This window comes from Callorhinus ursinus, unplaced genomic scaffold (assembly GCF_003265705.2).
Source record: "Callorhinus ursinus isolate GAN/ISIS: 27379988/994484 unplaced genomic scaffold, GSC_fseal_2.0 scaffold51, whole genome shotgun sequence".
NCBI classification, from domain to species: Eukaryota; Metazoa; Chordata; class Mammalia; order Carnivora; family Otariidae; genus Callorhinus; species Callorhinus ursinus.
The window spans coordinates 6,608,402-6,634,833 of NW_027397113.1; the positions used below are offsets into that span (position 1 = coordinate 6,608,402).

General features: G+C 59.1%; 1 protein-coding gene across 2 annotated transcripts; it reads right to left on the reverse strand.

Annotated features, from left to right (window-relative positions):
* Nucleotides 1-730: 730 nt before the first annotated feature.
* Nucleotides 731-16,359, reverse strand: CCDC88B (coiled-coil domain containing 88B). Of its 2 annotated transcripts, XM_025878420.2 has the most exons (28): nt 16,069-16,170; nt 15,541-15,644; nt 15,100-15,239; nt 14,834-14,945; nt 14,680-14,749; nt 14,545-14,603; nt 14,367-14,450; nt 14,126-14,269; nt 13,778-13,923; nt 13,571-13,652; nt 13,260-13,418; nt 12,556-12,702; nt 12,265-12,373; nt 11,938-12,074; nt 10,724-11,854; nt 7,087-7,214; nt 6,890-7,007; nt 6,024-6,119; nt 5,793-5,933; nt 4,989-5,245; nt 4,518-4,661; nt 4,130-4,316; nt 3,864-4,009; nt 3,507-3,605; nt 3,176-3,342; nt 2,462-2,668; nt 2,239-2,307; nt 731-918 (listed from the first exon to the last, which is right to left on the reverse strand). In XM_025878420.2, the coding sequence occupies exons 2-28, from the start codon at nt 15,598-15,600 to the stop codon at nt 863-865; spliced, it is 4,395 nt and encodes a 1,464-aa protein (XP_025734205.1). In that variant the 5' UTR covers nt 15,601-15,644; nt 16,069-16,170; the 3' UTR covers nt 731-862. The 2 variants fall into 2 exon arrangements, with proteins under 2 accessions (XP_025734205.1, XP_025734206.1); XM_025878421.2 differs by lacking the exon at nt 15,541-15,644 and having other exon boundaries at nt 16,069-16,359.
* Nucleotides 16,360-26,432: the final 10,073 nt, after the last annotated feature.

Sequence of the window (26,432 nt, forward strand, 5' to 3'; positions counted from 1 at the left end):
CCACCTCTTGTGTCCCTCCATGAAAGCCCGTCAGCCTAGGTGACATCCCACTGGGCTGAGAACCCACTGGGGAGGAGCTCAACCCTAGAGGGGTGGAGAAAGTAAGAGAAGGCGAGAAGTAAGAGGAGGGAGGAGGGAGGAGGGAGGGGGCGGAGCCTCTGGGGCTTCACTGGAGCCCAGACCCCACCTTCTAAGCAAAGGCGGAGCCCACACTTGGGCTACCCAGAACCCCACCTCCAGCCACACCACTGGGATATCCAAGTGAGCCTGACTAGCCCGGACCTCAAAGAAAGCCCTTCACCGCCCCGGGCAGGGTGAGGAAGCCAATGGGCACGGACCCCAGCCCACACAGACTTCGGCTGTGTGCATGGTGGGTGCCGTGGGACTCCTGGATACCACCACTAGACACAGAGCACAAATTCAGGTGGTCGTACCCCAGCTTTATTTTCATGTCCCTCACAAACCAGATACAGCTCAGAGATGGGCCCAGGTCACCCTCCCCAGTGAATGGTCCTTGGCTCCCTGCCCGGACCAGGCAGCGAGCTCTCTTGCCCACTTCTGCCTGTCTCCTTCAGCTGGGGGGTCACCCGGAGCCGGCCTCCGCAGCGAGGGCCGCAAAGCAGAGCCGGTGCCCTGGCGAGGAGCTGCTCCTGGGGACCAGCCGTCCCCTCTGTCCACAGGCTTATCCCAGCTCCATCTCAGGGCCCCAGAGTAGGCCTTGGAGGAGCTGGGGGCCCAGGCCTCCTCATCCAAGGACTGGCTCCAGGCGGCCTGGATCCCCGAATTCTTGGGCTGTCGGAGACCCCCACCAGGACTCTGGTGGTGAAAGGACTGCACTCCCAAGCCCCCCGTCCACATGGTGTCACTGGCTGAGGGAAGGGGTGAGAGGGCGTTTCTCCGGCTCCTGCACCTTGAGGCCTGAAGAGGAAGGCTCAACTCAGGCCGCTCCCTTGGGAGCTCCCAGCATTCGAGGAGGCCCCCAGGGCCCCCCACCTCCTGCCCCCCCCCCCACTGCCTGCCCCTTGCAGCTCCCCTCAGCTCCCCTCTCCTCGCTCCAGCTGCACTGGCCACCTTGCCCGTCCTCGAACTTGCCAGACCTTTGCTTCGGCTGTTCCCTCTGCCTGGAATGCTCGTCCCCAGGGATGTTGACAGGAAACTCTCACCTCCAAGTCTTTGCTCCCACTTCACCTCCTCTCTGAGGACTACCCTAAGCACCGTAGTCAAACTCGCAACCTGCCCCACCTAGCGCTCCTGATCTCCTCCCCCTGCGCTCTCTCTTTCCAGAGCATTGCCACCGCCTAACATTCTGGGGCTGAGCCGCCCAGTGCAGAACCGAGCACCTGAGATGCAGCCCATCTGAACTTCCATGTGCTGGAATGTAAAACAGCCGCTGGACTCAAGGACGTAGCAGGAAAAAATAATATAAACTATCTCATTAATAAAAATTAATTAATTAACTAAAATAAACATCTCATTAATGACTTTCCACACTGACTACAGGTTGAAATGGTAACAGTTCCAGTATAATGGGATAAATAAAATGTTATTAAAACTAATTTTACCTGAATAAATAAAATAAAGGGGGGAGGGGCACCTGGGTGGCTCAGTCAGTTAAGCGTCTGCCTTTGGCTCAGGTCATGATCCCAGGGTCCTGGGATCGAGCCCCACATCGGGCTCTCTGCTCAGCAGGGAGCCTGCTTCTCCCTCTCCCTCTACCTGCCGCTCCCCCTGCTTATACTCTCTCTCTCTAATAAAAAAAATTTTTTTTTAAATTTTAAAAAAAAAAAACAAACGTCTGCCTTCGGCTCAGGTCATGATCCCAGGGTCCTGGGATTCAGCCCCGCATCGGGCTCTCTGCTCAGCGGGGAGCCTGCTTCTCCCTCTCCTCCCCGCTCATGCTCTCTCTTGCTATCTCTCTCTCTCTCTCCAATAAATAAATAAAATCTTTTTTAAAAAATTAAATTAATTTTACCGGTCTCTTTTTACTTTTCTGATGAGGCTACTGGAAAATTTTAAATTACACATGTAGCTCACATCATATTTCTACTGGCCAGGGCCGTTGTAGATAATTATTATTTTTATGCACGTTGTTTACTATCTCCCTCCTGTACCAGAATGTTCCCAGCTGTATCCCCTGCTGTAGCCCTAGCACATCACCTGGCACTCAGTAAAGGCTCATTGTCAAGTAGATGAATGAATGAGCCAGGGGCCCCAGGCAGGCCAAATACCCCCACTCACCCTCTCCGTTAGCATCTGCTTTGTGTTCCGACAGGGTCTCGATGGAGCCATCCCACCCCACGCCAGGTCCTGGGGGTGCACAAGGCAGCCAATGGGCCATGGGGACCAGAGCAGAGAGGCGGGCAGGGCTTGTGCAGAGACCCAAGGGACAGGAGAAAGCCAAGGGGTTAGTGGGTCCAAGGGAGCTGGGGAGCAAATGGGAGCAGGGACCCTCATCTCTCACCTTTGCCATGGGAGGTGGGCGCGCCCAGGGGGCCCGGCCTGCGCTGTCGGAATCGCTGCCTGGGGGTGTCCCCGGGGCTGAATGACTCAGAGCTTCGCCCCACAGGGAATCGTGAGCTGAGTTTCCGCCGCTGCCCCCCTGCCAGGGTCTCATCCCGCAGGCAGAGGGAGCTCTGGGCCCGGCGCATGGGTGTCGGAGAAGGGGACCCTGCAAGAAGCATTGGCAGGGAGGGTGTGGAGCAATGCAGGAAGGGGCTGGGCAGAGTGGAGGGGCCGGTGGGGTGAAGCTGCAAAGGAGCAAGGAGAAGAGGCTGCAGAGGCAGGGGTAAGGTCTGGGGGAAGGAGGGTGGTGACAGGAGGCTGGCCTGTGCTGGCTCTGACACTAACTCACTGTGTGACCTGGGGCAAGGCACGTCCCCTCCCTGGGCCTCGGCTTCCTCATCTGCTGACTGGGATAAGTGACCTCTCACTAAAGTCCCCTGCCACTCTGAGGTCCTAGACACCGCTGTGGATGGGTAGGGCGGGGTGGGTGGCGGCGCCGGCAAGAGGGAGGTGCCGGCTGAAGGGGCTGCAGCAGGGACGCAGGGTGGGGGGGTGGGGTACACGTGCAAGCCACACTAGACGAAGGGAGAGACGAGAGGTGCTGGCAAGCACCAGGGTGGGGATAGGACACATGGGGTAGGGACCATCCTGGTCACCCGGCCCCCAGACCCACCTGTCCCATCTGCCTCCCTGCCCTCGGAGAGCTCCGTCTCTGGGGGGCCCCCCAGGCTCTCGGTGCTGCCAGCCCCATCGGCCCCCAGGCGTGGCCCCCCATGGAGGCCCCCCTCCCGCCGGGGCCGCATCAGCCTCTTCACCTTGTCTGCCAACCAGCTGCCCTTCCTGGGGGCAAGAGGGCACAAGAGGGGGTAAGGCCAGGGAGGAAGGAGGGACAAGAGGGCCACGCTGGGGATGGCCAGGCAAACCCTCATCGGGGCCTGGAGAGGGCAGGGCAGGGGCAGAGGGTGGGAGGGTCCCCGGCTTCAGGGGGTGGAGGGGCCCCTCACTTGGTCCGGGGCAGGGGTCCAGGCTCCAGCACTCGGTACTGGTCCATGATCTTCTCCACCAGCTTCTGCTTCTCACGGCGCAACGCATTGAGCTGGTCCCTGCGAGCATGAGGAGGGAGGAGGCGGGCGTGAGGCCAGGCAGGAGTGAGGCTCAGGACACACTGCCACAAGCCTGCCTGCCGTTAGCACACCGACGTGCTCCCGTGTTGGCAAACTGCTACTGTCCTGAGCCCCGGGCGATCAGCCCCGGCCCTTTCCCAGGACCCCCTGGGCATCTGCCCATGAGCAGCCAAAGGGGTCTCGGGGACCCGCTCCCGCTCCCGGCAGCCGAGCTGGGCCCACCCATGGCATGCTCACAGGTACTCGCGCTGCTCACGGTGCAGGTGGTCCCGGCTCTCCAGGCTGCGCTCCAGGAGCTCCCGGTTCTCCCGGCTCAGCGCCTGCACCTCAGCCAGCAGCTGCCGGTTCTCCTCTTCCTGGGCGCTCCGAAGCTCTGTCAATAGCTGGGGGGATGGAACAGGCGGTAGGGCAGGTGGGGGATTTAATGGGGCTCAGGGTGGCTACCTTCCACCCCCCCCCAACTCTCCAGCCCCCAGCCAGCCACCACCCATCCCTCACCACACCTCGCACTGTGTGGTCAGCCGGCAGGCACTCAGGTCCAGCTGCTGGTTGGACTCACGCAGTCGCTGGCTCTGCACCTCCAGCTGGGCCCGCTCCAGCTCCAGCCGCGCCAGCCGGCCCCGCAGCTCCCCACGTTCACCCTGCAGCTCACCGCGCTCCCGAGACACCTCTGCCAACAGCTTCTGAGCCCTGCAGAGTCCAGAAGAGATGCTCTCCAAGGGCACTCAACCCCCTCCCAGGCCCCCCAGGAGGGGCCAGAAGGCCACACTGGGCAAGAGGAGGCAAAGCGGGACCCCACAGGGACGGTGACTAACCCACCACCAACCCACTTCACAGACGGGAACACTGAGACCTGGCCCGAGAGGGGCGGGGCTGTGCCAGGGCTGGTACCTGTCATGCTCACTCTGCAGCCTCCGCAGCTCCTCCTCCAGGCCACGCTGCCGATGCCCGTCCTGCATCAGGCGTTCTCGCTCCGCCAGCAAGGCCATCTCCTGCGCCTCCACGCTGGCCCTCTGGGCCTGCAGCTGCTCGTGCCTGGGATGCACAGGGACTGAGAAGGCTGCAGAGACCTGGGGCCGGGGCAAGCGGGCGGCTAGACTATATGGACCTAGGAGTCTGCCCTCTCCTAAGCACCGGCCCCCAAATAAAGCGAGGGAGCAGAATGCCAGGCGAGGTGCCCACCACTCCCCATGACGAACGAGCCTCAGGGTGAGCTCACCCCGGGGCCCAGCCACACGTGAGACCACTGCAGCAGAGGTGGCTGTGTTGAGTGGTGGTCCTTGGGGAGGGGGCCAGGGGTGGTCAGAGCCACCAAGGCCAGCAGTGCTGGGGAGAGAAGCCAGGAGTCTGGGGGAGGCTCACCGGCCCTGCAGCTCCCGGTGGGCCAGCTCCAGCGCCCGCATGTTAGCCTTGAGGTCACGGTGCCGGACCAGCAGTTCCTCTAGCTCGGCCTCCTGCCGCCGCTGCAGCTGGGCCAGGGCCTCATGATCCCGCAGCAGAGCCTGCTGCTGCGCCCGGGTCTCCTCCTGGGACTGCCGCGCCACCCGCACCTCCTCCTCCAGCACCCCCAGCTTCTTATGCAGCTCCTGGCCCTGCATCTCCAGGACAGACTTCTCAGCCTAGACAGAGCAGGGGGGTGCAATCCCAGTTCCAAAGGGGGTAAGGGACAGGGGGCAAAAGGCAAGGGGCAGGGCAGAGGATACAGAGAGAACTATAGAGGAGGCCGAGCGCTGGAGCAGGGGTGACAGGGAGCAGAAAGCAGAGGCGGGGGTGAGTGGGCAAGGAGAGGGGAGCAGTATCATGGAGATGGGCGCTGGTGCCAGGCTGTGGAGGGGAGGGCAGGAGGCACTAGGCAGGGATGGGACAGATGGGGCCGGGGTAGGAGCAGGGAAAGAGGAAAGGACTAAGGGCTGGCTGTTGAGAGGGATAGAGCTGGGCCAAAAAACAGCACAGAGGTGAGGGGAAGGGGGAAGGCTCAAGGGGAAGGAGCAAGTGGAAGTGAGCAGGAGCGGGGTTAGAGGGGTGCAGAATGGGGTGGTTCAGAGGTCAGGGACTAGGGAACAGGTAGCGCAGCCAGCTGGGAGCTAGGGCAGAGAAAAGGGCAGGCAGCTGTGGAAAGGGGGCCTGAGATTGGGCAGGGGGCAGGGCATCCAGGCCGCCACCCACCTGCAGGCGGCTGCTGCACTCCTGGGCGCGCTGACTCTGCAGCAGGAGCTCCTGGGCTCGCCCCTGCAGGCTCCCCAGCTGCCCCTCCAGGTGCTGCAACTGCCCCTGCAGAGCCACCTTCTCGGCCACCAGCGTTGCATTCTGCTCGTTGCATTTGGAAGGGAGGGGGTTTAGCAGGGGCCAGGCCACTGGGGCAACCCCCTCCCCGTGCCTGCCATGGTCGACACTCACACTGCGCTCCACCTCGATGAGCCGCCCACTCTGGGCCCCCGGGGTCTTCAGCTCAGCGTGCCCCTCAGACCCCAGCCCCTCAGGGCCCTGGCGCAGCTGCAAGGAGAGGCCCCGGGAGGTCACACAGGGGCGTGGAGGAGGCCGGAGGATCATGCAGGGACCCCTTGGGCAGCACTGCTGCCTCATCCCTCCGTCACGGGGTCCCCCACCCCCACGCTCCTGGCTCCCACAGGTCCATCTGTCACTCTCTGTCTGCCCTGCTCCACATCACTCAGTTCTGCAGCAGGGACTGGCCTCTGCCCGGGCCACTTCTCTCTCCACCCTGCTCTTCCTCCGGGCCCCAGTTTCAACACGACTTTCCCCTAACCAAGCCTACATGTACGCGTTAGGGGCTCTGCTGGGTGCCCGCTGTCCCCTGACACCCCGTGTTATGGTGGTCTTTGTCCTTACCTGGTCTTGCGCCCCACCACAACCCGGAGCTCAGCCCTGAGCTGGGAGCCTCAGAAACAATGGCCAGCCAAGAACAAGGGCAGTAACTGAGCTCACTGGGGAGTGGTGAGGCCCCAGAGAGACACAGCCAGCACCTCAGAGCAGAGCCGCTGGGGTCTGTCCGTTGGAGGAACGAGGGAAACAAGGCCCCCCAGAAGACTACAAGGCCTGGGCAGAGTCTGCCAGACCCCCAGCACGGGGCGCTCTCCAATCGGCCCCCAAATGGGGCACAAGGCAAGCAACTAGTCCAAAATCAAGGGGCAAGACCAGCGCGGGGCTGGAGGGATGGAGCACAACGCACGCAGCCCCCGCTGTCCGCAGGCAGGACGGAGGGCGGGTGGGACGAGGCTCCCAGCGCCCAGGGCCGCAGGCCTTACCTGGACCAGCTCCTCTTCCAGCTGCAGAGCCCTGGTCTTGAGCTCCCTCAGGGCCTCCTCCTTGCTGGTGGCCGCCGCCTGCAGCTCAGCTTCCAGCCGCTGCTCTAGGCCCTGGTACCTGCCAGGAGAAGCCGTGGCACCAACCCCTCCCCAAGCCCTAGCTGCCCCCTCTCTGCCCCTGGGGTGACACCCCCCACCTCTGGTGCTGGAACTCTTGTTCTTGCAGAAATTCCTGGCGCTCCAGAGCTGCCTGTTTCAGCTCACTCTGCAGGTGCTCCAGCCGCGCCCCCAGCTCCCGGCCCCGCACCACGGCCTTCTCTAGCTCCTGAGGGCAGGCACAGGGGGCTCAGGGCCAGGAGGGAAGACCACCATCCTCACCCGGGGAGGGGGGAACAGGGGGGGCCAGATTCCAAGGCCTGAGCATCTGGAGACCTGGCTTTCTGTCCTTCCTCAGTCACCCTGGGCAAATATCTTTTTTGTTTTGTTTTGTTTTTGTTTTTAAGTAGGCTCTCATGACCCTGAGATCAAGAGTCACGTGCTCTACTGATGGAGCTAGCCAGGCGCCCCACCCTGGGCCAAGATCTTTACCCCTTTGGGCTTCCACTCCCCCATGCGGAGCAAAGCCTGGCGGCCTTGCGGAGTCACTACGGAAGACGAAAGACGGGGATCGTAAGCCTGGCAGCGGGTGAGGGAGGCCCCTGGTCCAGGACTCAGAGACACTCGCCAGGCAAGTGTCTTTACCTCTCTGAGCCCGCGGTTCCTCGTGCGCCCAGTGGCAGCTAGCCGTGTCCTACGTGCTGAGGCCATGCGGGCCACGTGAGGGAAAGAGGGGCTTGGAGGAGGCAGATCTGCAGAGCGCCCTGGGCCACAGGGGGAGGGCGACAGAGCACAGGAACTTGGTGAATGTTGGGCCCAACCACAGTGGGGGCTGGCGGGTGGGGAGAGACGCTGCAGGCCAGGCCAGGCCAGGCATCCTGTGGCGGTTGGGCCACACCATTGTGGAAGGGGGCAGAGCGGGCCGCAGAGGGAGATAGGCCAAACCATTCTGAAGTGCGGGGGCCCTGGCAGGATGAAACCACAAGGAAGGGCCGACTGGGACCAGCTGCCTACCAAAACCTCACTCTGGACACAGAGTCTACAGCCTCTGCTCTGATCTTCCCGGTTTTGCAACCCCACTGAGCCTCCCCCAGAGGGAGGCTCTCACTGAAAAACTACAAGTCCCCCTGCCTCCTATTGGCCCGCCTCCACGAGAGCCCAAGGGCTAAGGGTAGAACAGGGGTACCAATGAAGAGACTTGAAGAGGCCAGACCGCGGAACCGGCCCCCTCCAGGCCCTGGCCCCCTCCAGGCCCTGGCCGTGGCCCTCAGCGCCCCGCCCCACTGCACTTCCAGCCCACAGGGACGCCACCTACCCTCGGTTCCCCAACTTCCCCGGGGCTAAGCCACCTCCTCCTACACCACACCCAGTCATCACCAGAAACTGCTCTGCCCAGGAAATCTCACAAAATTCCCCTTTGTCCTCAGGCTCTTCCTCAGGCTCAGTCCTCAGAGCACACCCTCCCCTCCCCTGCACCTCCCCCTACCCTCACCTGCCCGGCCCACCTGCCGGCATTGCCACTCCACAGCTGCCCCCAGCTCTCTACATTCATCGTCTTACAGTGTTATGGGATCCTGTAAGGCAGGTCATTTGTATTCCAGTTTTCCAGGAGACAGGTTAAGGAGTTCGCCCCTAACTGCACAGCCAGGAGGCAGGGGATCTGGGCTAGAAGCCAGGTCTGCCTGACAGCATCTCTCAGTCACATCCTACAGAGTGAAGCCCAGAGACCCCCGTCGGCCTTACCTACCCGCCCACACCCCCATTCTCCCACTCCCCAGGCCTGCCCTGCCCTATGCCTAACCTGGGTCAACCCAACACTGTGTTCCCCGCTCCTCTCCGCCCGCACGAGGGGTATCTCAGCCAATTACTCCTCCTGAATCTCAGTGTCCTCCTCTGGACAATAGGGATGTGACAGGAAACTGCTCAGCTGGAAGACCCGATTCCTCGTCTGCAGCACACTGTCCCCCAGCAGCATGAGGCCCCCTGGCCTGAACAACCTTCCCATTGCCTCCTAGTCTCCTCAGCTTCCCCCGAGGGGCCTTGCAACATGAGTACCTGATGACTCTGCTCCCTTCAACGCTCCACTGGGTTTAAAGGTCATTGCCCTCATGTGAAGGTCACGGAGGTCATTTCCTTCCCAAGAACAACCACAACTCCTTCCTTAGCTTGAAAGGAAGATGAGGCTCTGCCCAGTAGGAACCTGCTAGTGAATCCTCTGCCTAGCCTCCCTCCACTTCCCACCTCACACCCTCCACACCCAGGAGCAGCGCCTGCGCCTCCTACGGGCTCACTGCAGTTCTCTCTCCTCCTCCAGGAAGCCTTCCCTGACATGACCCAGCCTGAGTCCACTGTGCTTCCTGGACTCCCACAGCTCCCTGCACAGCCCTGTCTCCACCCCAGACCCTGAGAGCCTCCCTCAGTAAGGGCATTAGGCTGCCTGGTACAGCGCCAAGGAGATCCCTGTCAACATGCATGAGCCCATGAATGAAGGGGTTTCCAGGTCTCTCTCCTCCATCCCCCGTCCCAGCCCCAGGCAGCCTCACCTGCCTCCTGCCGGCCACAGGCTCCTCTGCACACCAAGGGGACCCTCCTCAAACCCAGCCTCGCACAGGTTTGCCCACACGCTTGGGTGGATTTCTCTGCCTGGGGACGGAATACTGCCACCAGCAAGGCTGGCCCAGCACGTCTCTCTGGCCCTGTTCCCGCACCTGCCAGGCCCCTAAGCAGCGTTAATGCCTTCAGGTCTCTGCACATGCCGTTCCCTCTGAATGAAATGGCCTTCCCACCTAGTGGAATCTCTACCGCTCCTAGGAATCTTCTCCAAAGCCTCCTTACCCCCACCCTGGCACTAGCTCCCTCCCCCATGGCCTCCTGCACCCTTTGCAGCACCTGAGTGGCTCAGTTGGTTGAGTGTCTGACTCTTGATTTCAGCCCAGGTCGTGATCTCGGGGTCCTGGGATCGAGCCCCACGTTGGCGGGGGGGGGGGGTTGGAAATCCCTGCTCAGCGGGGAGCCTACTTCTCTCCCTCTCCCTCTGCCCCTCCCCCTGCTCTCTCTTTCTCTCTAAAATAAATTTTAAAATCTTTAAAATAATAATAATAATAATCAACATGTCTGGGGGCGCCTGGGTGGCTCAGTCAGTTAACCCATCTGACTCTTGATTTCGGCTCAGGTCATGATCTCAGGGTCGTGAGAGGGAGCCCCGTGTTGGGCTCCACACTGGGCTAGAGTCTGCTTGAGAGGCACTGTCTCCTTCTCCCCTACCCCTCTCCCCCTCTCTAAAAAATAAAAGTAAACATATAAATCTTTTTAAAAAAATAATCAACATGTCTTGAGCCTTTGCCCAGCATAAACGAGGCTCATCACACAGTTATCTCCCTTGGTCTTCCAAAAGACCCACTGAGGCGGCGATGAAGAGCACCTCCAGTTTAGGGAAGGAGGAATGGGGGGAGGTGGGTCAGCTACCACAGTCGGAGATCCAGGATGGGCATCCAGGCAGTCTGGCTCCACAGCCATACTCTTATCCCCTCCTACAGCCCACCCCACCAGAGGTAGAGGACATCGGTCCTGTACCCGGGGCCAAGCACGTTTCAGAAGGCAGGGGTGGACTTCACCTTTCGCTCTCCAGCCCCAGCTAGGTGCCAAGCACTCCAGGGCCACGGATGGAATGAATAACCCAAACCCCAGCAACTGACGCAGAACCCCGCTTCCTATCCCAGGCTGTGAGCCCCAACATACCTCCTTGAGGGCCTGCCTCTCCCTCTCAGCCTCCTTCAGGTGTTGGCGGCCCTCGTTCTCCAGCACCTGGAGCCGCTCCTCAGCTGCCTCAGCCCGGGCCCTCAGTCTGGGCGCCTCGCGCTCCCACTGCCTCCGCTCTCGGCCTGTGGCTGCCAGGGCCTCTGTCAATGCCTCCCGTTCCCTCGATGCGGCCTCCAGCTCCCGGCTGGCTGCCTCCACGGCCTCCCGAAGCCGAGCCTGCTCCTGGGCCTGGGCCTCCACCTCCCCGTGGGCCTCAGTCTCTGCCTTCCGTGCCTGAGCCAGCTCCTCAGAGAGGCGGGCAGCTTCCGTGCCTCGGGCCTCCAGCCTCCGGGCCTGGGCCTCTAGCTCTGCTCGAAGGGCCTCGGCCTCTTTCCTGAGCTGCGCCACCTCCTCCCTCAGGGCCTCCTGCTCTGGGACACCACCAGCCAGGATCTCCCCTGGGATCAGCCCTTCCCAGGTCTGGGCCTCCGGAGCCCCTTCTGACTTTTGCTGTGGGTTTTGCTGGCCTGGGTCCCCAACCATCCCCTCCAGCTTCTGTTCATGCTCTCTGGCCCCTCTCTGCCCTTGGGGTAGGTCCAGCCCTTGGCCTGGGGTCTCCTGCTCCTCCAGCGGCCCACGGAGGCTGAGCTCTGAGGGTCCAGGCTTGCTTGCAGGGCCCCTCTGTCTCAGCACCTGGGCTTTGGGCCCTGACTCTCCAGTCTCTCCTCCCAACAGCTCGGCCTGAATTTCCACCCCTGGAACTTGAGGCGAGACCACAGCACTCGGGGTCTGGAGAAGGGCTCCACGCCCAGCCTTCTCCAGGGACTCCTGTGTTGCTACTGCGCGGCCTGATTCCTGGACAGTCAAGTCTGAGGTCTGGGGGGCCGTGGCAGCCACCTGGAGGGGTCTCTCTATCACCTGTGGGTCTGAGTCAGAAGCCTGGGGAGGCACAGCTACTCTCTCAAGGGCCGAGTCTGATACTGGGGGAGCCAGGTCCAAGGCCTGGGTGCCTTCATCCCCCACCTGGCCGGCCAAACCCTGGGGGCCCAGGTCTGAGGCCAGGCAAGTCTGGGGAGTCACATCCAGCTCTGGAACCAAGGAGTCTTCGCTCTGCTCCTCCAGCAGGGGGTGCTGAGGGTACATGAGAGGAAGGGCTAAGCCCCCAGGAGGAGGCAAGGAAGGACCTGCTAGAAGGGTTGGGGGAGGGGACTCACCTGGCCCCCAGGCTGCCCCCGGAGCACCTGCAGCAGGGCCCGAAGCTCCCGATTCTCCCTCTCCAGGGTCTGCAGCCGCCCGGCCTCTGCCTCTCTCACTTCATCATGAAGTGAGGGGGCTGCTCCTGGCAGGGGTGCTGGGACATATGAGATGAGGTTAGGACCCCTCCCTACACTTTGCCATGATCCCTGGTTCCTCCCACACACCCATAGACCACCCCCCACCAACACCTTGGGAAGAGAATGAAGTCAGAAGCCATCCCCGCTAGAGTTGCAGGAAAAGAGGCAGCCAGCCCTACATCCGCAGCCCCTCTACCAGGGCCCTACCCTCCCGGGGAGAGCCCAGGGGCAGCTCCAGGCTCCGCTGAAGCTCCAGCTCCAGCTCCACATTCTCCTCTGCCAGGCGCTCCACCTGATGCCGCAGAGTGTCCAGCTCCTGGGGGAAGGGCAGGGTCAGACAAGCCTTCCCCACCACCGCCAGGCCAATGTGTGGGCTAGATCACTAGGGGAAACAAGGAGTCAGGGGTCACAGGGTGCTCTAGAGAACTCTGGGGGACCATTGGGGCCACCAGGGGTCACAGATGACAGAGTGACTGGGGGTCACTCGGGCAATCTCACCGCATGGGCCTCGCCCAGACGGGTCCGCAGCAGCAGATTCTCACGCTGAGTCTCATGCAGCCTAGCACAGCGCTCTTGAGCAACCTCCAGCTGCTCCTCCAGCAGCGCCTTGGAGGCTTCCAGAGTCCCGGAGAGAACCCGTTCCTCCTGGTGGGGAGCAGAGACACCCGGGATGTGATGCTGCCCCCAAGCACTCCAGGGCCACAGACTCTGCCTTCCCTCCCTCACCTGACCCTGCACCCCTATGCTCTCCAGGCCCCGCCTCCCCCTCCCACCTGCCCCTCCCTCTCCAGGGTCTATCCAGGTACCACTTCCCCAGCACCTGGCCCCGCCCCCTCCTGTGTAGGCCCCGCCCCTTCTCCCCAAGAACTCCCTCCCAGGGCGGCATCCCTCTAGGCTCCACTGCGAAGGGCTCTCTCCAGACAGTTCCTCCCCTGCACTCGGCCCCACCCTCCTCTCCAGGACCTACCCTAACCTACGGCCCCCACCTCTCCCTTCCATCCGCCCCATTCTCCAGAGGGCCTTTCCCCCAGACACCACCTCACCCATTTCTCCTGGTCACGACTGCTCTATCCGTTTGACCTCGCCCTCTCTTCTCCAGGCCCAAATTCGCCCCCGGTCCTGGCCCACCCCAACCCCAGCAGGCCCCGCCTCCAGGCCCCGCCCCGCGCCCCGCCCTCCCCAGGCCCCGCCTCCCGTCTCACCTCCAGCTGGCTTTTGCAAGCCTGGGCCGCCTGTAGCCGCTCGCGACAGCGTCGCAGCTCCTCCTGCAGGCGGGGCAGGCGACCGGCCCGCTCCCGCAGCGCCTCTACCTCCTCGCGGTACAATTCGGCCCGCTTGGCCTGTCCCGACAGCGCCTGGGCCTGAGCCAGAAGGTGCGGAGGTGGGGTCGGCCAGCCTCGGGCCAGAGGGATTAGGGAGGGGAAGGAGCCCGGGTGGCGGCAGGCGATGGGACAGGGAAGGCGTGGGGAGAGGGCTAGGGAATGCGGCAGCAGCGGGGAGCATCTGAGCGCACCTCCTGGCGGAGCCGTCGCATTTCGGCCTCCAAACCCTGCACCTCCGCCTGGGAGTCTAGCAGCAGCTCGACCTTCTCCTCCCTGAAGAAAAGGGACGCTGGAGGGGTGTGGGGACCCAAAACCCACAGGCCTGATCCCACCCGTTTCCATCCACGTCTAATCTGCCCCTCTCCCTCCAGGCCTACTTCCCAGACGGGGGTACTCACAGCTCCTGCCTCAGGCGCCGCAGCTGGGCCTTTGTGTTGGCCAGCTGCAGGGCCAGGTGGTGTGAGGGGCCTTCTGGGGGAGTCCTGGCAGGAGCCTCTGGCAACAAAGGGGCCGGCTGTCTCTCCAGCAGCAGTTCAGCCAGACGCTGTGGGAAGTCGAGGGTCAGAAGCCAGAAGTAACCTATCCCATGCGCCCCAGTCACAACAAGCCACATCTGGCTCATGAAGCTCTGCTGGTCCAAGACCCTCATCCCCAACCCCACATCTGGGCCCCAAACTCCATCCCACCCCCAAATCTGGGTCCCCGCAGTCCTCCCATTCCTCCACCTGGATCACAAAGCGCCCTACCTGGGCACCCGTATCACGCTCCCGTGCCAGCCTTAACAAAGTCCCCAGCAGGCTCCGGGATAGCATCTCCAGTTCCGGAGGCTCCAGCTCCCCAGGCTCGGGCCCAGCCAGTGCCAGCACCACACCGGCCCCAGGCTGCGTCACCTGGGCGGGTAGGGAGAGCAGTTCAGCAGAGGAAGGTGAGGGGCAGGGTGCCCCCAGGTGGCAGGGCCAGTCCCAGGCTATCGACCAGCCCCAGTACCTCCTGGATGGCAGCAGCCAGCTCACTCTGGACCTCAAGACTGAGGCCCTGGATGTGTCGGATGAAGAGTTCCCGGTGCTCACACTGCAGGGAGACCGGGCGGAAATGCCGGCACGGGAATCCCCCACGTCTTCGTCTCCCGCGGAGGCTGGACCCTACCCTTCCCTCCCCTGCTCACCTGCACTGACGCCCCCAGCAACAGCCGAAGGATGCCTTCCAACTCCTCCACTGCCTCCTCTGCAGAGCACAAGCCACAGAAAGTTAGGGGTGGGGTGAGGGGATAGAAGCAGGAAGGGGTAGTAAGAGAGAGCACCTGAGAAGGGGTCAAACCCCAACGTCTGGAGGTCTGGGGGTGTCGACAGGATCAGCAGCTGCAGCTCCTCCTGGGGGCAGAGGAGACAGGACCTAGAAGAAGGGCCTTCCCACAGGGGCCTCCCAGGCTCAGCCTCCCCTTCCCAGCCCCTCACCTGGTAGAAGTCCCTCAGCCGGCCCCACAGGTGGTTCAGGTTCCGCACCCGCCAGGATGCAGGAGCATCACAGCCCCCGACCGCCCGAGGTCCCCCTCGAGAACTAGGAGCTCTGTGGGCACGCACAGGGAGCTAGGTGGGGGAGGGGGGCCATCAAGGCCCCACCTCCCCCAATCAGGCTCCACCCACCAGCCCTCAAGCTCCTCCCAGTAGTCTGTGTGGGGAGGGGCCACCTCAGACTCCTAGGCAGGCCTGTGGCTTCTTACATGATGCCCAGCACCCGGAGGAGCAGGGCCCCATCGCTGAGATGCAAGAACTTCTTCTCTGGGCAAAGGGGCCCCTCTCCTTCCTCCTCTTCCCCCTCAGGTTCCTCCGCCTCTCCCACCAGGCTGGCCAGTCCCAGCGCCTGTGGGGAGCCGAGACAAGTCAGCTGCCCAGTTAGGAACTCCCTTCCCAGCAGAGTGACTCCCAGCCCCTCGGACCTGCCTCCTGAGCCCACGCAGCCTCCTCCTCACCTCTTCCCCGAATGCCCCTGACCCTTGCCCCACGGCTCCCTCAACTTCTCCAGCCCCCCATCTGTGCCCCCCCCCCCCCCCCCCCCCCCCCCCCCCCCCCCCCGACTCTGCCGGACCCTCCTCCAAACCCAGCACCAGCCCCTCCCTGCTGCTCACTTCCCTTTCCCAGCCGCCTCCCACCTGCCCCCTCACCCAGGTGGCCAGGCTCCCACTCAGGAAGTCTTTGAGTCTGGGCCCCTTGCCCCCATCCATGACAGGGCCAGGGTGTTGGTCCGGCTGTGGCAGCTACACCTGCCCTGAGAGGAAGAGGAAGTTCCCCTGGTCCGGGATCCCGGGGCCCAGCCACAGACACCCTGTGCAGCTTCCTCCTTCCGGGAGCAGGCGGGCCTCTGCACCCCCAGAGTCCTGCCTCAGCCCCCACCTCGCCACCCCACATCCTCCCAGCATCTCCGCAGGGCCACAGAGCTGGCACGGTGGTTAGCAGGGGAAGGTGGGGTCAGGGCCACCTGGGAGGGACGCCCGCTGCTCTCCTGGCTCAGGGGACCATGGCGGGTGAGTCCGCCACCCCTCTGGAAACGAAACTAGCGATGGAGACCTCAGCCTCGCATCTTCCAGGGCCTCTGCAAGGACTCTGGGCCTTGTGTGGTGAGTCTGGGCGTCCACACCTGCCTCTTCTGATTTGCCCAGCTTCGCTTTCCCTTCCATGTTTCTCAAACTCACCCAAGCTCTGCTCCCAACCTGGGAAGCCTGTGTCAGATGCCGCTGCCCGGGCAAATCTCCTCCAAACCCCAGCCAGGAGTGAGCCCCCGTCCTCTGCCCCACCCTCCCCCATCTCTCTGCACACCGGACTGAGACAGGAGGTCTGGGCCGTGGACATGTGACCTCAAAGGGCTCAATTTCCCATCTGTACAAGAAGAGGCTTGCTCTCTGGCCTCTGAGGGAAGTGGTGTAGTGCAAAGGCCGGCAGCCTGTCTCCTGCTCACCCCCACCCCCCCGCCGCCCTGCAGCGCAGAGGCGTGCAGCATGTCTCGTAGACTGGCCAGGAGGACCTCCCAGGTCCCCCACTGCGCACTATGGGGCCTCCATTCATTCTTTCATCCACCAGCACCTTGCCAGACACAGCTAGATACTGGGATGTGGTGGAAGTCACCTAGTCCCCGCACCCACAAGCCTCGGTACACTGGGGAGATGGCTGCCCCCCAAAATCACACACACACTCAAAATGTAACACTGTAGCTATACTATGTGCATGGACAGTGAAGGGACTGACTCCCGGAGATGGTCAAGGAAGGCATCCTGGCGGGGGGCTACACGAGGAAGCTGAGATGGGGAATGACTGGGTGAAGAAGGCAAAGAGGGGAGGAAAGGAGCAGGAACAGAATGTGCCGGGGCTCTGCGGTGGCTGGAAGCCCCGCCCAGCGCAAAGTTCAGAGATTATTCATGTGTCGTGGATTCCAAGACCCTTTCTTGCTCCTACTTAAATCTCCTAACCGGGTTACATGGTAGAGTTGCTTTCTGGCTGGCTGCAGTCCTGACAGTTGTCATTGCCTGCTCGTGCCCACACTTCAGAAGCAGCAAACCCCGCAGAAAGGGCATCAGCAGCTTGGAAGGAAGGCCCAGAGGCAAGAGCTGAGTGAGCCCTCCCTTAACCCCAGGGACTTAAAGGGTGTGAGCCCCCAGGGAAGAGAACCAGACTTGTCAGTACACTCCCCAAGCAGAAATCTGTCGCGAAGCTGGCTTGCAACAGCTCCTGCAGCTGTTGGTTTCAGGGTTGCCTTTTTTTCTTTTTAAGATTTTATTTATTTATTTATTTGACAGAGACACAGCGAGGGAACACAAGCAGGGGGAGTGGGAGAGGGAGAAGCAGGCTTCCCGCGGAGCAGGGAGCCGGATGCGGGGCTCGATCCCAGGACCCTGGGATCATGACCTGAGCTGAAGGCAGACGCTTAATGACTGGGCCACCCAAGAGCCCCGGTTTCAGGGTTGTCTTATGGATAGCTGGGGGGCAGGGGGCTGCGCTCCAGCACTCACCATGGCTCACTGGAGGAGGTGGTGGTGAAACCCAGACATCACACCTCCGTCTCCGTTGGACTCTAAATGGGAAGTTTTCCAAACACCGTAAAACAACTTATTTTGCTTCTAGTTTCCTTTTTGTGTGTGCCTCCAAATTATATATGATGAGAATCTCCATCTAAGTCAAAAAGAGCTTCTTCGGGAAGTATAAAATAAAGGTTCTAGTGATGAAAGAGACTTGGTACGTAGTCAACTGGCAACATTCTTGTCTTCCCTGAGTGGTATCTTTTACAATGGATGACATCTTAGATTTAATGAAATATGGGGTAATAACAACCATGGCAAACAGGCTTACCAGGAGCCAGTCATGGTTACAAGAACTTCACGCTTGGGACGCCTGGGTGGCTCAGTTGGCTGAGCGTCAGACTCTTGGTTTTTGCTCAGGTCGTGATCTCGGGGTCATGAGATTGTGCCCCACCTCAGGTTCCGTGCTCAGCATGGAGTCGGCTTAAGATTCTCTCTCTCCCTCTCTCTCTCTCTCTCAAATTATTAAATAAAATCTTAAAAAAAGGGGGGGGCCCTAGGAGGCTCAGTTAAGCGTCTGCCTTCAGCTCAGGTCATGATCCCAGAGTCCTGGGATCCAGCCCCACATTGGGCTCCCTGCTCCTCAGGGAGTCTGCTTCTCCCTCTGTCTGCCACTCCCCCTGCTTGTTCTTCTCTCTCTCTCTGTTAAATGAATAAATAAAACCTTTTTTAAGAAAGTACTTTAAGGGGCGCCTGGGTGGCTCAGTCGTTAAGCGTCTGCCTTCGGCTTAGTTCATGGTCCCAGGGTCCTGGGATTGAGCCCCGCATCGGGCTCCCTGCTCTGCGGGAAGCCTGCTTCTCCCTCTCCCACTCCCCCTGCTTGTGTTCCTGCTCTTGCTATCTCTCTCTGTCAAATAAATAAAATCTTTAAAAAAAAAAAAAGTACTTTAGGCTTATTGACTTATTTGTGTTGGACTAATAACACGTGACCTAAGGACTAAGGGTCTCCAATTCACAGAGGGGGAAACTGAGACTCAGAGAGGTTACTAACCTGCCCAAAGTCACACGGCTATTAAGTGCTAGAACCAACCAAAGGAAGGCACTGGGGCCACTGTGTAAAGAGCAAGGAGCTGGGGCGCCTGGGTGGCTCAGTTGGTTAAGCGACTGCCTTCGGCTCAGGTCAGGATCCTGGAGTCCTGGGATCAGGTCCTGCATCAGGCTCCCTGCTCAGCGGGGAGTCTGCTTCTCCCTCTGACCCTCCCTCCTCTCATGTGCTCTCTCCCCATCTCTCATTGTCGCTCTCTCAAATAAATAAATAAATAAATAAAATCTTTAAAAAGAAAAAAGAGCAAGGAGCTCCCGGCCACCGTGAGCCAGGTCTCACCAGGCAATGGGAAGGCATGCAGGGCAGGAGAACACAACCATGGCTCATCCCTGCTGAGACGCATCTGGAAATGCAGACAATCCTCTCAGAGGGTTGTTATGAGGATTCCATGAGCTGGGGCCCAGCTGAAACATTCATTACATGGTCCCCGGTGTGGTTGTTATCTTAGGTATTAATAATATCAAGGGTCCATCCAGATTTGACCCTCCGTGGATCTTAACTTCTATTTGCACCTCCTCCCCCGAGGATTCCAGCCCAGGAAGTCCTCCCAGAGAGCCTGCTTGGGCTTAGCCAAGGGCGGTGACTGGGCCTCATCCCTTGGCTGCCCAGGGCCCCTGCCTTGCTCAACACCTCCCAGGCACACCCTTCCTCAAGCCTCGGAGGCAGGCACTGTGTCAACGATGGCTTTCACATCCGTCCCTCCACACACGCCTGGCTGCCCCTCAACCCTCTCCTCTGACTCGCTCCAGCTGGGTCAGGCCCAGGGAGGCTTCAGGGAGAGGGGGAGGGAGGGACGGGCCTCCTCAGCAGGTGACAAAGAGATCCCGGGATTTCAAGGCTCAGTTAGCCCTTGAGGGATGTTCGTCAGAGTCTAGCAGTGAGTGGTTCCTTGCCTGCGGTTAGATTTTCCCTTGAAAGTTGTTTTCAGACCCATGGTCAAAAATGTCAAGAGCGCAGAAGGGTGGAGCGCCTGGATGGCTCAGTCCGTGGAGCATCCAGCTCTTGACTTCGGCTCAGGTCGCGATTTCAGGGTCCTGGGATCGAGCCCCCCATCAGACCTCCTGCTCGGTGGGGAGCCTGCTTGAGGATTCTTTCTCTTCCTCTCCCTCTGCCCCTCCCCCTGCTCTCTAAATAAATAAATAAAAATCTTAAAAAAAAAAAAAAAAAGAGTGCATAAGGGTATAGAGAAGAAATCAAGTCTCCCTCTCATCACTCCCAACACCTACTTTGTGCTCCCCCTGTCAGCATGTTCTGTGTCCTTTCTGAGATGCAGCTGCCATGTTTATCTGTAACAGGTGGATACAACCATACACACAGGGCTGTGCACCTCCATCCTTCTCGAAATATCTTACAGTCTGCTTCTTTTCTGTTCAGAACCACTGGCCTCTGCCTTTGTAATGGCTGTGTGGTATTCTACTGTGTTGCTAGTCCATCGTCATTTAAACTGTGTCTCGTTGACAAATACTTTATTTTATTTTATTTTATTTTATTGTTTACGTTTTAAAGAGTTTATTTATTTGACAGAGAGAGACAGTGAGAGAGGGAACACAAGCAGGGGGAGTGGGAGAGGGAGAAGCAGGCTTCCTGCTGAGCAGGGAGCCCGATGCGGGGCTCGATCCCAGGACCCTGGGACCATAGACCTGAGCCAAAGGCAGACGCCCAACCGACTGAGCCACCCAGGCACCCCTGTTGACAAATATTTTAAATGTTTGCAGTGCTATAGTGTCTGCCCTTCTCAGATATCTTTTTCTGGCAGGTTTTTTTTTTTTTTAAGATTTTATCTATTTATCTATTTTGAGAGAGAGAAAGAGAGAGCGTGCATGCACGAGGTGGGGGCAGAGCGGGAGGAAGAGGGGGAGGGAGGGGAACAAGGAGATTGGGCACTGGGCGCTAAGCACCGAGCCGGACAGGGGGCTGGATCCCACAACCCTGAGATCATGACCTGAGCCTAAATCAAGAGCCTGATGCTTCACCAACTGAGCCCCCAGGTGCCCCTCTGGCAGGTTTTTGTGTGTGTGAATTTTTTTTTATTATGTTATATTAATCACCATACATTACATCATTAGTTTTTGATGTGGTGTTCCATGATTCATTGTTTGCGTATAACACCCAGTGCTCCATGCAGAGCGTGCCCTCCTTAATACCCATCACCAGGCTAACCCATCCCCCCCCCCAGAACCCTCAGTTTGTTTTTCAGAGTCCATCGTCTCTCATGGTTTGTCTCCCCCTCCGATATCCCCCCTTCATTCTTCCCCTCCTGCTATCTTCTTCTTCTTTTTTTTTTTTTTGTTTTAACATATAATGTATTATTTGTTTCAGAGGTACAGGTCTGTGATTCAGCAATCTTGCACAATTCACAGCGCTCACCATAGCACACACCCTCCCCAGTGTCTATCACCCCCCACCCCCCCCCTCCCACCCCCAACCACTCCAGCAACCCTCAGTTTGTTTCCTGAGATTAAGAATTCCTCATATCAGGGGCGCCTGGTGGCTCAGGCGGTTAAGCGCCTGCCTTCGGCTCAGGTCATGATCCCAGGGTCCTGGGATCGAGCCCCGCATCGGGCTCCCTGCTCGGCGGAGAGCCTGCTTCTTCCTCTCCCTCTGCCTGCTGTTCTGCCTACTTGTGCGTGCTCTCTCTGTCAAATAAATAAATAAAATCTTTAAAAAAAAAAAAAAAGAATTCCTCATATCAGTGAGGTCATATGGTACATGTCTTTAAGGGAGTTCAACTCCCACTACTGACAGCATGGGGATCTAGGAGGCAGGCAAGAAGCAGAGAAAGACAGACAGACAAATGGACAACTTAATCAACGGCAATCTCCTCCCTTGGGGCTCAGCTTCCCCATCTTCACAGGGTAGGAGTAGGAGGAATGCCATCTCCCAGTTCCCTTCTGGTTTTGAATTCTCTAGATAGCCCTGGTCCGACCCCAGAGGCCAGAGGCAGGAGGGCCCTGGGGCTTGAGGAAGCAGAGCCCAGGGTGGCCAGGGCAAGTGGTGGTCAGGGCCAACCGGAGCCTGGGACCAACCAGAGCTGAGTCAGAGGGCCACTTTCGCCCCTTGCCTGCAGCAGGCCCAGAGCCCCACGGGGCACCCCTGTGGCCTGCCCAGGGCCCAGTCCCGTAACCAGAAAGTTCAGGGCCCCAAGCTCAAGAATTAAAAACAAAAACAAAAACAAAACCAGTCTCCAGGGCCTTCTGGGCACCTGGGCTTCTGGTGTTGGGTCTGAGGGACTCCCTCCTCCCTACCCAAGGGCTAAGAAGGGGTGGTTTTCCTACCCACCATTTGGAGGTAGAAATAATGGAGCCAGAGTGGGCCAGGAGCAGAAACGCCCAGTGGGGTGGCCTGAACCAGCTGCCCGATGGAAGGAGGCAGGGGAAGCCAGAGAGTCAGGGAGGGCGGGACCCAGGGCCACCTGCCCAGGGCCGAGCCAGGTCCCCGGGGACTCAGGGGGCCACCTGCAAGACATGAGCCCCAGCAGCTGAAGAGAGCATGACACCGCACAGCCCCCACCACCTGACACTTGGCTTGCTCTCCCCAGGGCGCCCCCACACTCCTAGGGGGCACCCGCCCTGCCTCACCCTGAGACTCTTACCAAGGCGGACACCAGCACCAGTCCTCCTCCGGGCGGCCTCCACCCAGAGCCCAAAGAGTCTTTTGGAAATACTGGCTCATGAACCTTTCCTGCTTAAAACCCTCCAGTGGCTTCTCCCTGTGCTTTGAATCAAGTTCTAACCTCTCACCATGACCTTCGAGACCCGAGGCTCTGCTGAGTGGGCCCAGCCGTCCACCCAAGCTCATCCCTGGCTCCTCCCTGCTTCCTCAGACTCCCATCCTGGACCCCTTGAAATCTGCTGTTCCTCCAAACTGAAACCACCCCCCACGAACGCACCCTCCCTCTGCCCTCGGCTGGCTCCTTCTCACTCTGCTGCTCTCGCTGGATGGCCTGTTTCTCAGGAAAGATTTTCCCTTCCTAAAGCAGACCCCAGTCCTTTTCCCTCCTAGCCTTACTCCGCTCTGCTGTGCATCTTCCCACGTTCTCACGGTGCCGAGCCACGGAGACCACGACGATGCAGAAACTAACACACAGAGAGGTGAAGTCACTTGCTTAAGGCCACAGAGCCAGGAAGAGGTAGAGCCAGAATACAGAAGGCGGCCAAAGTCATGTGTTTTGAGCAAATGAATTCCTATGTCAGGGATAAGGAGAATGGGGCTCAGAGGGGCTCAGGGGTCAGTAAAATTAAGGGCAAACCCAAAAGCTGCACCACCTCCCTTGCTCCCCGCTCCCTTGTTGCTGGCTAGTGGGAGAGCGAGGCTGGAGCCCAGCACCTGGCTAGCGAGCACAGGGAGAGCGCTGCCAAGCTCCACGGTTGCCAGTCTCCCTCATAATTAAAGACACATGCATGAAAGACCGTGCCAAGATACCATTAAGTGCCCATTAAGCTAGCAAAAATACATCCAGGAGGTAAAGCCCGGATTGGCACATGGTGCGGAGAGACACAGCCGCACACATCACTGGTGGCTGTCAAAATGGCCTCAGAGTTTCCAGAGACCATTAAAACCGCCAGAGCCCTGTGACCCAACACTCCAGCATTGGGGAACACGCCCCGAGGAAGGAGCCCAGGAGGAAACAAAAATAGAAAGTCTCCCTCCAAAGCCTCCCTTAGCCAAATATCAGAGACACCGATGTTCACCAAGAGAAGCCAACTGAACTGTGGCTTGTGGACAAAACCCCTAAATATCTGCTTGCCCAGACCCTGCTCCCCTTGCTCACCTTTAGGCTTTGGCGAGGCTGTTCCTGCCACCTAGAACACCCTTCCCACCTCTGTTCACCTGGCCATCGTCTATTCATCTTCCAGCCCACGGCTAGAAGTCATTCCCCCTCCCGTACCCCGTGGCGGGGTGGGCTAGTGGCCAGAGTCCTTCTGTCATACCCCAGACACCCCAACCTGGGCTGCCCTGTCACAGTTCCCCTGCATGGACTGCAAGTGCTCATCCGGGGGCTGGCACCCCTGTGGGACGGTGGGCATGTCGAGGCAGGGACCAGAGCTGCCAGGGCACTGCCAGCTCGCTCGGACAGGAGCTTGGAGCCTGGAGTCCCACCTGACGGCTGTGTCTGCAGGGCCCGTGCCTGGCGTGCTCACTGCCATGTCCCCGGAGCCCAGCCTGAGGCCTGGCTGGAACTCTTGGCAAACAGCCACTGGGTGCAAGACACCTGATGTGACCGCAGGGGCACGTGGAGGCAAGCAAACCCCCTAGAAGTCGGAACACGCCTTTCGTAACTAGGATGGGCACATGTGCATCGCTCAGAAGAGACGAGCGACTTCAACTTGGGAGAAGTCATGGAAATTCAAGATCTGTCATTGTGGCAGGGATGGTCGTCCAAGCGGTGAAACACCACTCAACTGTGCACGTTTAAAGAGTGAATTTTATGATATGTGAATTATATGTCAAAAACCCCCTCCATCCTTGATGAAGCTGAGGGTGTGGCCCATGTGGATGGTTCAGGCAAGGGACAGGAACAGGGCAGTGGTCCTCAGCAAACGGGACCAACCTGGGACCTCGAAGGGTAGAGCACTTTGGGCAGGGGTAGGGAAGGGAGGGGCATCCCAGGTGATGAACATTGTCAGGAGATGCTGAAGAGGCTGGAGGACCCACAAGCTGGGGAATTGGGGTGACTGTGGAGACCAGGGTTTGCAGGGAGCAGGAGAGAGGCTGGAGAAGGGTCACTGGGGATATGAGGTGACCACACAGGGACCTGGGACAGCTTAGGATTTGTCCCTGCCAAGGCTGACAGGAGCAGCAGCGGATGCCACTGGAACTCAAGCAGCCGTATTGGATTGTGAGGTAGAAGACATGTTTAAAACGGCAGAGCAGCAAGACAGGAGGAGCATGGGTCCCTTGTAATCATGGAGCTGCTGTACTAGCCCTAGACTGTCAACCTTCCTATTGCATATCTGTGAGCTAAGCCTCTGTCTCAAATCACTGGACTTGTTATCACCCTCAAGCAAATCTAGTTCTAATTCAGACCTGCTTGGTTCAAACTTATGCTGAACCAATGGGAACCAATATCCAGGAAGCTGGAGAAAGGATAGCTTTCTCTCTCTCTCTCTCCATCCTTCACTTCTTTACTGTTTCCCAAAACGCATCCCGAGCAGGGCACCTTACCTGTGTTCAGTAAAAAAAAAAAAAGACTTCCAGCTCAAGCAGGGAGAATCAGTGCAAATATTCACACCCTGGTGGACTGATATGCATGTTTATTAGTACCACCAATCTGTGCATTCACACAGATGTTATCCAAACTTCTCCAGGAGTTGTGTAAACACACGTGCGCATACACACACACACACAATCCTCTCTCTCCACTGCTACTCCTCAACATCTGCGTGGCCAAACCCCAAGCATGACCAGTAAGGTGAGTTCCCTCGGGGTCAATATCCTCCTGATCATGGTGCCTGCAGAACTACAGCCCCAGGTCTGGAACAGGAAAGCCAGCACCCCTCCGACCCTCTCCTTCTCTCAGAAGCTCGGGTCTGACTCCCTAGGGCCCGGCCAGGACTCTCCCCAGGGATGCTTTCCCAGCTCCTTAACCTGTGAGGCTTCAGGTGCCAGACAATGTATGGAGAATCCTAGGGACCTACATACATGGATAATAAGAGAGTCACTAGCCCATTATATTGACAAGGAAACCGAGGCCCAGGGAGGCATAGTCATAGGAATCGCTAATGACAGGACTGAGGTCTGACTTCTCTCCCAACTCCTAGCTGCTTTTTTTTTTTTTTTAAGATTTTATTTATTTAAGAGAGAGAGCGCTCACAGAGAGGGGCAGCAGGGGAGGGAGAGAAAGGGAGAGAACCCCAAGCAGACTCTTGCTCAGCAGAGCCGGACGGGGGCTCAATCTCACAACCCTGAGATCACAACCTGAGCTAAAATCAAGAGTCAGACGTTCAACCGACAGAGCCATCCAGGCACCCCTCTAGCTCTTTCTCCACCGACACACAGGCTACATGGTGGAGAGCAAGCGTTCTTTTTGTTTGTTTGTTTCTTTTTCTCTTTATAACCATGTCTTGGGTTCTTACTGCATGCTAGGCACTGTGCCCAGTGCTTTCCATAAATTCTCATTTGTTCCCAACAACCCTATGAGGTGGGTTAGGATTATTTCTACTTTAAAGATGAGGGAGGGGCGCCTGGGTGGCTCAGTCGGTTAAGTGGCTGCCTTCGGCTCAGGTCATGATCCCGGGGTCCTGGGATCGAGCCCCGCATCGGGCTCCCTGCTCAGCGGAGAGCCTGCTTCTCCCTCTCCTTCTGTCTGCCGCTCTGCCTACTTGTGCTCTCTCTCTCTATCTCTGTTAAATAAATAAATAAAAATCTTAAAAAAAAAAATGAGGGAAGTGGGGTCAAGGGAAACTAAATAGCCTGCCCAAGGTCACCAGCTTCTCGGTAGCATGTCAGGATTCACAGCCTAGTGGTCTGAGCCCAAAGTCTGGTAACCCCACTCTGGTATGATGCCTCCCAGGGCGGGGTGGAGACTCACCTGGAATTTCTGGAAGAATTTCAGGGGGTCTCCTCAAAACCCTTAAAAAGGGTGTTCATATGTCCAAACGTGCATTTTCTTTTTCTTTTTTTAAAGATTTTATTTCTTTAAGAGAGAGAAAGAGCACGAGCCAGGCGGCGGCGGGGGGGGGTGGGGAGCGGCAGAGGGAGCCCAACGCAGGGCTCAATCCCAGGACCCTGAGATCATGACCTGAGCTCAAGGCTGATGCTTAACCGACTGAGCCGCCCAGGCGCCTGGTGACGTGCATTTTCTAAGGCAGAGGGCATGGCTCTCAGCTCTTGACCCAGAAAAGGCCAGAACTGCTGATGCTGAGTAAAACGCTTGGCCTTCCAGGTCAGAGTTGCTATGCCTTTGGGAGGGTCAGGACAGGTGGGTGAGTTTTAGCTGGAG